Source organism: Condylura cristata, unplaced genomic scaffold (assembly GCF_000260355.1).
Source record: "Condylura cristata isolate star-nosed mole 26May11 unplaced genomic scaffold, ConCri1.0 scaffold00036, whole genome shotgun sequence".
NCBI classification, from domain to species: domain Eukaryota; kingdom Metazoa; phylum Chordata; class Mammalia; order Eulipotyphla; family Talpidae; genus Condylura; species Condylura cristata.
In genome coordinates, this window is record NW_004567137.1 from 5,769,434 (window position 1) to 5,782,077 (window position 12,644).

At 36.7% G+C, this 12,644-nt stretch overlaps 1 protein-coding gene across 6 annotated transcripts in view; it reads left to right on the plus strand.

Annotated features, from left to right (window-relative positions):
- SOX5 (SRY (sex determining region Y)-box 5) overlaps nucleotides 1-12,644 on the plus strand; it is a 695,778-nt gene that overhangs the window by 646,452 nt on the left and 36,682 nt on the right. For 5 of the 6 annotated variants that reach the window (XM_012732907.1, XM_012732908.1, XM_004693208.2 and 2 more), the window contains one exon: nucleotides 7,972-8,149. The exons of the other annotated variant lie outside the window; for it this stretch is intronic. In XM_012732907.1, the coding sequence (XP_012588361.1) occupies nucleotides 7,972-8,149 (178 nt within the window). The remainder of the gene's footprint in view (nucleotides 1-7,971; nucleotides 8,150-12,644) is intronic. 6 annotated transcript variants of the gene reach the window in all.

The window sequence follows — 12,644 nt, forward strand, 5'->3', positions numbered from 1 at the left end:
AAAAAAAAAAACATTAATTAGACTACTACAAAAATATTTCAAAATTGGGCCTTCCCTGCTGGTGCAGTGGGTTAAAACACTGCACTGGGAAGCTTAAGGCACTTCAGCATGAGTTCGATCTCCGCCTGCTCTGGAGATGACCACATGGTGTGGCAGACCTCTCCTGACCCACCAGTTGCTCCCCTCAGTGGTGTACTTTTTCGGTCTGCCTTCTCTGCTCCCCACTCTGTCTCTGGTGAGTCCTCTCACCACCACTGCACCTCTGGCTTGTACCCCAGTTCTGTATGAATAAAATAAATCTGAAAAAAAAAGTTTATCTAAAAAGTGTGAGGGCACTCAGAGTGTGAAGTGAGTAAAGACTAGATGCTTGAATGTTCTAAAATCTATTTTGCTAACAATAATTCAAGATAATGACCAATACAATAACATCACAGTACTGTACTTTTTATATTTAGTAGTAATACCTTAGTTTTCCCTACCCTAATCTTGTTTTGTGTCTCATTCACTTTCAAATCCATTATAAATGAACATGCAGATGTCTATTCTTCCCTGCCTTAGACAATGTGACCTTTAATAAGGATTCCTAAATACACACTGATGCACCAGTGGGCTGTATTTCTGTCACTAATCATTAACAAGTCACAGAGTGCATCGCACTATTGGGGCTTGTGTCTGTTAGACCATGTGCATGCTTGTGTGTGGGCACTAGAATAAGGTATTTGATTTAATTAATTGGAATTAGTATTAAATGACTTATATAAGATTATACTTTCTCTTCTCCTTTCTCCCAGTTTAAAGCTATCTAAGGCAGTTTCTTAAAGCTTCTGGATTACATGCAGAGGTTAAGAAGAAGAGCTGGTATGACTATAGACATCAATTCTTACTGCTCTATGCTTTCTGTTGCTTCTTGTCAGAAGAACAGTTAATCATTAGAAGTAACAGCATTCATTCAGAGGTATTGGACCCCATAAGACAAAATAACTATTATTAATAGGAATTTGATGTTTGGAGATTAAAAATCAAAGTTGAATCTGTAATACTATATATTTTATAGAAGCAACTGTGTAATTATTTCCATCAAATATTGTTGACTCTTGTATTCCTCTTATTTTCCCTCTTTTCAAGTATATTTAGAAAAATTTATTCTGCAGAATTTCTGTGAGTGGGTTTTCATTTGGTATTATGAGCTTCTAAAGATCTTCTCATGACATTCTTCTAAGTAAATATATAGAAGCTATATTTGTATAATATATTTTTAGAACATGCTGCAAATGTAAAGTAGAGGTTAGAGAGTTAATTTAAGATTGAAGTCTCAAAAGCTAAGTTAAAGATGTTAAATAGAAGGAAGAGGAAATATGAAAAAGGAAAGAAAAAGTGAAAAAAAAATGACATCTAGCTTTATAGCAGTACTACAAATAAAACTGAGAATGATTCATGAATGCATCTATGTATTAGGTTAAAAAGAGAGAAACAAGTGTTTTCCTAGGAATGTGATTTTAAAAAAAAAGTTTCTTTGAAAGGATCACATAATAACTTAGTGTATATTGGCCATACTTCTGTCATAAAGTATGGGTTGGTTGTTGCTGGTCAACAAATCTACCCGTTTAGTTGTTTGAAGCACTTAGCTCACAGTTTCTGGGTCACCTCACGGTGGTGCAGTCATTCAGCAGCTAGTCAGTGCTTGCTATCCATTTCCAGAGTGGCTCTCCCATAAGTAATGTCAGTGGTGACTGTTGGCAGGCTGCAGTCTTGGGCCAAGCACCCTCCATGGCTGTTTGCATACCTTCACCACATGGCAGTTTTCACCCTAGAGTGATGATCTTCTACCTGAGGGAATCTTTCAGTTCTGCTTGGAAACACTTTTGGTTGCTGCCACGGGGTTGGAGTGCTACAGACCTCTAGTGGTTAGACACCAGGTTACTTATGAGCACCCTACGATGCGGTCCTCACAACAAAGAGTTATCCTGCTCCAAATGTCAGTAGTTGGATGGTTAAGAAGACCTTCTCCAGAGTAAGTTATTCAAGAAGGAAGGTAGCAGAGAGGAACTAGCCTTTGAGGAACTAGCATCAGGAGTGAGACAGTCATTTCTGCAACATTCTGTTGGTCATACATATCTGGGTAGGGAAGAATTACTGAAGCCTTCATGGACACTGGCTACCAAAAAGGATTGTATGTGTGGAAAGAGTAGTAGTTATTTGCTTTAGGTATTTCAGAGCAGTTTTTTTTTTTTTTTAAATGAGCATACAATATTATGGATTCTCCAGAAACTACATTCTTCATTTTTTTTCTCTATTTGTTTTCAAATATGTGTGCATACATATTTCTAGTATTGGGGTTTTAAATCAACAAAGTCAAGAAAACAAGGAAAGCATTCCATTAAAGTATTGACAGACAGAACAGGGTATTTTAAACAACAAACTAAATAGTATGTGAACCCCTTAAAATTAATTCAAGGCCAACAATGTAAATGTAAAAGCAGTGTTTAATTACTACATTGAAGCAAATGTCCCCCAACTACTCCGCTGGTACCCTTAAAAGAAGCGGGCCAAGACATTAAACAAAAGTGTAAAATGGCAAAATAGGAAGCGAAATGAGAAACTAGAGCATAGTACCCTCGGCCAAGTAACTGAAGTCCTGCATTTAAATGCACTCAAGTCTAATGGCAGCAGTCACAGAGAATTCCTGGAGCTTTAACAAGACATCCCACAGTTCCTTAGAGTGAGCATGTGTTCTGGAGAGGGGCTTCAGGACCTCTGCTCTGATAGTCGAGGAACTTGATTTTTAGGTAATAGGAACCTACTAGTGAGTTGTGGGGTTGGGGAGGGTGAATGAATAAAATGCCTAATTATTCAGGGTCAGAAAATGTTAAAGTCATGACTTAATTTATCCTGCACTGTTTTGAATGGCTTTTGCACATAAATGTCACCCCCCTCACATAAAGTCTGAAGGAAGGAAATATAAACACTCATCTTTTCAGAGAGTTTTGTAATATTTAGCTTTCTTTCTAGCAAGCTTCTGCTGAACTTTAGTAAAGATGTGCCTCTTTCACTGGGGGGGGGGGCGAGGGGGTGGCAGAGGCTTGCACAGTGAACGATACGGCCAGAAGCAAGGGAAGAGATGGTGAGCACGTGGTCAGGAGAGGTGCAGCAGAGACATGCACTGTTTTGGCCCATCCTGCCACTTCTTTACTTAATATGATTGTTTCATCAGGGTGGATAATAGCAGCAGTGTGATTAATTTTGCAACTTGTTTCATAAACGCCTCTAGTCTTCCCCCTATGTTATCACTCCGTACTGCACATGAGCGTTTATCACAAGTAAGGGGACAATCACAATTTTCAAATTGGGTAGCAAATGTACCCTGAAATTATGTACATGCTTGTGTATTTATAACTGAAACAATATATTAAATGCATAGACATACTCTCCTCAGAGAAGTCAGTGTAAATAAAGTACAGTTCCACATACATCTGTACCTAAGACTTAAAGAGCTGTCAGTTGTGCTTCTTTGGTCCTTTATTACTGACCCAAAACAAAGCCTCCGAGCTGCAGGTGATGTCAGTTTATTTGCATTTTTCTAATGCTAAACACACAACAGCCATTAATAAATAGTGAAAATTCCACTCAATATATAATGAATGCATGGGTGATTGAATGAATTCCTATTTTCTTGTCCACTGACATTAATTGCCAAATGTTTGATTTTCAGTAACTGCTTTAGGTCAGTGTTTAAGTAAGTAGTGTTTTGAGATGACTGTGATCTGACGGGAATGAGGTCACCAGTCATACAATGAATGCCTGGTACACCAAGGCATTCTTATCCTTGGTGGTACATCTTATAGTTCACAGGCCATGTGTAGGTCTGTAACCATGTTGTAAAGAACAAGGACCCAGATAGGAACAAAGGCATTGGTGTCTTTAGGGTTCTGGCATCCCTGTGTTCCAGTTCTTTACTAAAATTTGTCAGCTGCAGGAAGGCGTAGGGTTCAGGAGAGAGAAATCACCCTCTAGGACTCCGAAGAATGATTTTTCTTTGCAAAATTATATTCAGTTGTTTATGTGTTTACTATTACTCTGCGTGGGGGAGTCTCATTGGCTGGGATACAAATTTATTAGTAACTCCAAAATATTTCTAGTACTGTGACTTCACTACTGTGAAGATTAAGTGAATTGTTTACTTTCCTGTAAGTCCTACTAGCAATAGTGATGAAACCTGCCTGGACTAAAGTTTTGTTTGGATTATTTTACATTCTATTTGAGATAATTAAGATGAGATAGTACTTTACTAGGAGAAATTATAATCATGAATAGGATTCTAAAACATGTGCTTGGATGTGTAATAGTATACCTTTTGCATATTATTGTATGAATTATATTTTCTGGCATTATTGTACATGAACCCTTGGTATTTTTCTCAAATAATATTCTACCAACCTCTTGGTATTACCGAAGAGTATTACACAGTGTTATTTAATGTGAGGATAGAGAAGCATAAAATATCACCAATATATGTCAACAGTTTTGTACCTTAACTTTATGAGATAGAAAATGTGTATATAGAATTATATGGTTAAGTTTCAGCTTCACAAATTACATTTCACCAATGTCTTATTAAACTTCTTGTATAAATGAAAAGTATACATGTTGAATGCAAATACATGGGTTCATTAGAACTTTTCTAAAGCTTAGTTTTCCCTGTGAGGTTACTGATTATACTATCACATTGAAGATGTTAAGAAATTTTTGAAATATTTATAATGAATTGTTTAAATGTCAAAAATGGCCTCCTACCAGTCAAAACACGCTTAAATGCTTACTTAAGTGCTTGCCTCATGTTTATTACAGACAAACTTGGAACTAAATAGTTATGTAAGATTCCTCTTAAAGTTCACTTTATGTAGTAATAAGATAATTATGATGCATGCTATTTTCAAATATTTCAACTGGCAGCATCATTTAGCAATTGGACAAATAATTTAAAAGGAATTGATTTCCTCACTGGTTGGTGTTGAACTTGCTAAGAATGGTATATCTTCTATTGCTTTCTTCACTTTGAAAATTAGTACATAATACACATATATGTATGTACATTATATACATATATACACACATATATGGTGTATATATAATTAATTTTAAAAAATTAAATGTATATTTTATTGGTAAAAATAATGGGTAATTATGCTAAGCATTACAATTTTCCTAAATAAGAAACTAGAACTAAAAAAGTCAAAAATAAAAACCACATTTGCTCTTTGGTACAAGTAATCATGATTGTAAGAATGCATTCATTAATAAGCAGTCTACCACCAGATTTTATAGTAAGGGTTTCTAAATTTTCATCTAGTCGAGTGAAAAATAATGGGAAAGAGAAATTGATGTGAATAGTAAGTTGTATACTTTATGAATAATCTGCATTTGGTGTACTATGGCAGTAGTAAATTATTCAAAGAACCAAAATGTGAAGTAATATTATATAATGAGTCAAATTGTTTAGATAACTCCCAGCATATAGGGTCAAGCACGTGGATTTTTATCAATCTTCCATTAGCCTGGTCACACAAGGAAAGAGAATGAAAGGGCAATTTTGAATGACATTTCTGTCAGCTTTGGACCTGTCGACCTTGGGGCTTTTTCGTTTTTCTTTTCAAGATTTATTTATTTATTCGCACAGAACTGGGGTACAGGCCAGAGATGCAGAGGGTGAGAGGATTCACCAGGGACAGAGTGGGGAGCAGAACAGGCAGATCAACGAAGTACACTGCTGAGGGGAGCAGCAGGTGGGTCAGAAGAGGTCTGCCACGCCATGTGGTCAACTCCGGGGCAGGTGGGATCGAACCCACGCGGAAGTGGCCTAAGCTTCTCAGTGCAGCACTTCAACCCACTGCGCCACCAGGGAGGGCCAGGGCTTTTTCGTTTTTCAACATCTGTGCTGCCTTGATTGGGAAAATTAAAAGTTCCAATGGGTCTCTTGATCTCATAAAAGTTTCAGGTCATTTTCCAGTATGTGTGCAGAAAGCTAAAGACACCTTACCCCTCAACCTCATCTTCATCATATTCTCACACACTCTTTCCTTTGTTCATAAATCTCTTTGTTGTAACTCTGTATGGATTATTTCTTTTATTTTTGCACCTATAATTTGTCTAGGTAGCACCCATGACTTTTTCACAGCCTAATAAATTTTTAAATAATCTCCCTTATATGGCATATGATTGGGAATGATTGGTGTAAAATCAGAGGATTGACAATTTGCCTTTCTAAGAAGTCCACAGCTAATGCTGAACCACATTTTGAGAATCACTTATCCATACTAAAGAACAGGAAAAAGGGGACACAATACTCCTAGGTTTCTGGCAACTGTAGCATTAAATAGAAGCATCATAACTGATCCTTCAATTCAGCCAACCCATGTCACATTGAAAGATCTGGCAATAAATTTAACCATATTTTAAAATACTAAAGTAAATGCTTCAAAATTATATTGAGCCATTCATAGAATTATCTTACTTCATCTTCTTCCAAGATTTTGTGAGTTCATATTAATTGGATATAATGGTCATTAATTTATTGTGCATCTACATGATTCTATATTGCCATTTGAATCATTTTATGGATTTTCCAGTAACTGTTCTTTTCTCTCAAGTACAATGCAGAATTGAAAAAAAAAAAAAGTTCAGTACTTTTCCTCAATGCTAATGGGTTTCCCTGGGTGCAACTGAACATGAGATCTAATCATAATAAATCACTTTCACAATTATAAACTTGAACTAGAGAGCATATTACATCATTTTACCATTTCTGTATGGTGACTTGTTTCTGAGTTTTTGGTAAACAGGAACATGTCTGTGCACTCTGTGGTTCCATGTCACGCCCACATCACTGGCTTCAGACTGACTCACTCTCAACAAGTTAGCCTGCTACCACTGGGAGACAGTTTGTGTTCTCATGGGGAGGAACCAGCTTTGTCTACCATAGCTAAATGAAATTGAACAGAAGGTAAACAATTAAGGTAGAAACAATTGATACAGTATCTCAACTTTAGAGTACAGAAAAGGGATTAAATCATATTGCAATGAAATAAAAGTGATGTACTCTTAATATTATCTGAATCTTATGAATGACATGGTTGAAATCTTAAAAATGGTGTCCATAAGTTTTGTGTATGTAATTAAATAAGGATTAACATAGGTATTAAATAGAATGTAAACAATGTAAACTGGGTGTTGTTCAAGCACAGAATAATTGGGAATCACTGTATGTGGTGAATTTACAAAGTGCAAACCCTCATGCCACCATATGGTATGCTGTAAGGAAAATCTGGGAAATTGGGATCTCAAAAATATAACGTTAAGTGTTTCAGCCAGTGTTTCATGTAAATAAATAGTATATGTTAGGATAATGTTAATTATGTTTACTTTCATTTTTTGACTCAAATCCAAAAGTTATTTATCTGAAATTTCAGAGAAAAGATTAGTTTCTAAAAAGTTAGTCTTTTTGTATTTAACCTGGAGAGCAGTTGTGATGCCTGGTGCAATCCACTTAGTTCTTCCTTTGGATGCTCTAGGCGCTCTGCCTGAGACCCAGGAACAAATGTGCTTGGGACTCAACCCTGGAGGTTGAACAAAATCTATTTATACTGTGGTGATATATCACCTTGGGATTGTCTTTCACTAAAAACAATACAAAGAACATCTTTTTAAAAGAATATTTCTTATAGGAAACATCATTTTTGAGCTTTTTGGATACTTGAATGCATGTGTTCTTTTCATATACAAAAGGTGTTTCAGGCTATGTAGTTGAAGGCGACATTGTTGACAGCTAACCAGACATGGTAATGTTCAGAATGAATGTTAAGATCAACTGATTGGTAGAGTGATTTGATGGGAAATGACAGGCTATATATTTGTGTTTTTCTGAGCATTTTTATCAGCCTTTCCTTACCACAGCTCATGTTCTAATGATCATTGCAGGATGAAGTGGCACAGCCACTGAACCTATCAGCCAAACCCAAGACCTCTGATGGCAAATCACCCACATCACCCACCTCTCCCCATATGCCAGCTCTGAGAATAAACAGTGGGGCAGGCCCCCTCAAAGCCTCTGTCCCAGCAGCATTAGCTAGTCCTTCAGCCAGAGTTAGCACAATAGGTAAGTTCTGCTTCTTTTGTTCTTGATGATTTTTGCTTTATGGAAAATGAATGGAATCTTTTGTGGCAAATCACGCATACCCTGTGCATGGCTTTGGTTCCATAGGAGAGTTTCAATCTGATGAACCTCAGATCTGATTTAAAACATGCAAATGAAATTTATAACTGAAGTACATATTGACGTGTTTGTGTTTATTGATGTTAAAGATATTGTAAGACATTAAGTTATTTTTTTTAAAAAAAGGCCTAAATTAGTGTTTCCAGAATGTTGTTAGAGGACTTGCCTTCACCATCACTGAAGTTAATGTCCATTTTTGTAATGAGTACAAAGTCTATATGATGATAAAATACATTCTGTCTGCATCCAGTCTTCTGTCAGGATGTGAACTTTCTTCCATTCCATATTGCTTGATACTTAACTTGAAAGCACAAAGGTATTACAAAACGTGGATGCTTCAGTTTTCATAATTGTTACTGAAGTAGAACAAATGCTTATTTTGTAAGTTAAAACTTTTTAATTCAATAATTTTAATTTTATTGATGCAAAGTAGGTTGTAAACGCTTGCTTCCACCTGCCTTCACTGGTATGTGTGTTTTTTGCATATTGTTATATGGAAGCTGGTACAGATCAGCTCTAGCTGGGAAAAATGAGAATGGGTTAGTTGTAGGAAGTGTTACTCCAGAGCACCAGCCCCATCCTGTAGTCAGAGAGGAGAGTGCTGGATTCTATTTGGGAAGGATTCCAAAGGTAAAGTGAAGAGGGCTGAGTTCAGATGTAGCTTTGAAGAAGAGATAATGTTGTAAGGCACTATAGGCTGTATGGGGAAGGGGAGAGGAAGGAACGGAGAAAACAGCATCTTTTTTGATACACTGATTTGGCTGAAATGTAAATTGAGTGTGGAGTGGAAAGTGATCAGAACTAAAACAGAAAGGGGCAGATGGAATCTGATTGAATGCTATCCTAAGATATTTTGACTTTTTCCCTGACAGCAATATGAGAAGAATTCTCAGATTATTGGCAGCAGTTAGAAATAGGAATCGGGGAAACCATTGTTTTAGAGTTGGGCAAGAATGAGCTGCAAAAGATGGAAATGCACGCAATGATAAAGCAGAGACTAGGTTGAAGGGGTATTATTGAGAAAAAACTAATACAACTTTCCTGGAGTAGAAAGTAACCTGGCAAACTTCAAGTTGGATTTGCAGGATTCTAGGATTCTGAATTTACAAAATAAGAATAGTGCCTCCCTTAACCATGAGAGAACTAGAGTAGAAGCAGGTGTGGAGGACCATGAAATGATTTAGCAAGAGTTTAATTTGAACCACAAGGCACCTTTAGATAGAAATATCCAGGATAAATCTGTAAATATAAACCTGATATGTAAAAGAAGGGATAGAATTGTAGATTTGGAAATTATTCCTTAATAGGCTATTGAAGCCACCAAACATTTGCTCACTGAAAAAAGGGTGTGTATGGTAAAGGAGGGATGAAGAACTGTAACTACTGAGCCCTCCCTGGTGGCGCAGCAGGTTAAAGCGCAGCACTATGAAGCTATCTACAGCCACTGTAGCATAAGTTTGATCCCTGGCTAGGGAGGTGACCCACATGGCACAGCAGACCTCTCCTGTCCCGCCTGCTGCTACCCTCAACAGTGTATTTCAGTCCATCTGTCTGTTCTGTTCCCCATTCTGTCTCTGAAGAATCCTCTCACCCCCTGCACATCTGACCTACACCCCACTCCCTGCATGCACAAATAAATATTTAAAAATAAGAAGAACCATACTTACCAGTAGTCTGTTGCTCTGTAACAGAGCAACCTAAACAATCAACATTTACTGTATCACAGTTTGTAAGGATCAGGAATCAGAAAGATCTTAGATAGGTGTGTCTGACTAAGGGTCTCTCTTTGATTGCAGTCAGGAGGTTTGCTGGTCTTCTACCTGTTACTTCACTGGGGATGGATGACCTTTGACCTAAGTGACTCATTTATATGGCTGTTGGCTTAAGGTCCCAGTTCTTTGCCATGTGAGTCTTTCCATAGGGCTGTTCAAACACACCAGCCAACCTCTCCCAGAGTAAACAAGCCAAGACTGAGAGCAAGCCATGGTGCTTTCTGTGCTTGGCTTCCAAATTCACACACAGTTAGTTCTGCTTTATTCTTTTTATGATAAGAGCATCACTAAGTGCAGCCCAACACAGAAAGGAGAATTAAGCTCCAACTCTGAAAAAAGTTCTTTGTGCATGCTTTAAAGCCCATCTTACATTTTTAGGGGGGAAATTGATAAAATGCAAGTGAGTACCTTAGATTAAGAGTGAAGATAAGGTAAGAGAGATTGTGAAATAGACATAAAGAAAGTTGGAGGAGTGTATTTCAAATGCTTCAGTCTCCACAAAGTGAAATCCAGATGATTTGCTAAGAGGAGGTCAGTATGGGGCAGTGGGGCTGGAGTGAGAAGAGAAACAGTAGAAAGTTAAGTTTGGTGCTAGAGGTGTGTGTTGGAGTACCATGCAGTGTTCTTTACATTCTTACTCATAGTCACTCTGCTCAACATCCTAAATGAACAAAAAGGGAGAACATATTTTTGTGTCCCCTGCATGTGGGAGAAAAATAATTTCTATAAAAATAACTCACTTCCATAATATACATGAAGGTTCATAAATATCACGTGGTTGGGATAGGAGCTCCTTTCTATTGCTGTCACTAGAATAAGAATATTTAACTAAAAAATAACTAATATGGCTGCATTTTTACCAGATGAAGAATTTTTACTTCAGCATCCACAGATTAAGTATGACAAAATATTTTAGCAAAGGAAGAATGTATTTAATCACATTTATCATTTCATTTTCTCCACTGCTAATATTTTTTTTTCCCCAGAAAAGTTCCTTCATCACATACACATACCTCATATTTTCCCAGGATTTAAGGCCACCACAATTTACTTTTCTCTTTTCAACAAATGCAGATGTTGAAAGCTGAAACTGTAATGAGTAATAATGTAGTTGGATAAAAGCTGAGCATTAATGGTGTTGTAAAGGTCACCCTGAAATAAGAATTAATGTGTTATGCCATTAATAAAGCATGGGAAACTGTGAACAAAGATAACTTAAGTTATTGTTAATGACATGGGCTCTTTGCTATATGTCTATTAGCTACAAATATAGAAGTGAGTTTTTGAGGCTGGTGACCAGCATCACAGTGGATTCTGTAAGAGCACCTTTGATATGGTACAGACGACAGGCAGCTCCGCAGAAGGGAGCTTTAAACATAGCAAACAGTTCAGGGAAGAATGACAGATAATTTTGACCAGTTGTTATCTTTCCTTTGTTAGCCTTTTCCATCAATGATGTACATATGTATAGAATGAGAGTAAGTTGCAAAAAGTAGAAATAGATTTTTTCAAAGCATTTTTAATCTGTTTTCAGTGCAGCTAATTTTAGAATTACAGATCCTTAACTAGATGAAGCAGATATCCGTATTGTCTAGGATTTTGAGCAAGTTCCTGTCCCAGCAGCAACAATTCTTTGATTCCTAAGTCCATTTTAATTTCAAGAAAAAGAGTAGATGGAAGCCTGGTAAGACCTTATTAAGACCTTATTTCATGGTCTCAGGGCTGACAAGCTTTCTTTCTAGTTGCTTATGAAATCCCTCTGCAATAATCTCCTCAGTCATTTATTCCTTTGTCTCACACATCCAGTAAAGAAGCATTAAGTATCTTCTGTGTGTCATATTTGCCAAGTGTGGAGGATAGGCAGGTGAAGTCTTAGGTTGAGGCTTTGAATGCCCGCAGTCTTGGCTTTACCTTTTCTTTGGAAGATACTGGAACGTACTGTCCCTTGATTCCTCAGGAGCAGATGTCATAGCTTCACAGTGATTCAATAAAATGAAGGAAAAGGTTTTCAGATCCATTAATTTGATACTTTGTAACTTGCTAATTTAAGATGACATGAAAGAGGATGTTACCTTGATACTACATTTTCATTTATATTTATATGGAGAAAAACTTCTATGAAGGTTAGTGATTGAACAAAGGTATTGTTACAGTTTCATAGAAAGCTGCTGTAGCGTTACCAGAAGTTAGATGTTTTATTTAACATCTGGCAATTAATATTTGCTTACTAGTAGCCTTATAATTTACAAATTGCTTTAGGGTTTATTATTTGATTAATTCTTATGAACTTTCTTAAAGACATGGCTACATATTAATCTGCCAAAAATATGATAACTGACTTTAAAAATAGAAAAAATATTTGTGGAAAGTAATTGAAAGACACGTCCTTCTCTCTGTGTTGAAAAGGCCTATGTAAAACAGGCATGCAGTAAGGAAGAATTTGTATTACCCTGATAACATCTTTCATACATGGATTCCAGCAAATTTAAATTTGTATCATGATCAGCAGCCACTGAGATGGTGATAGATCATCAATGAGCTTTGGAATCATGATAGTGGATATTTGCAACTTGGAAATGTCCAGTCTTCTTCTTTTTTTTTTTTTT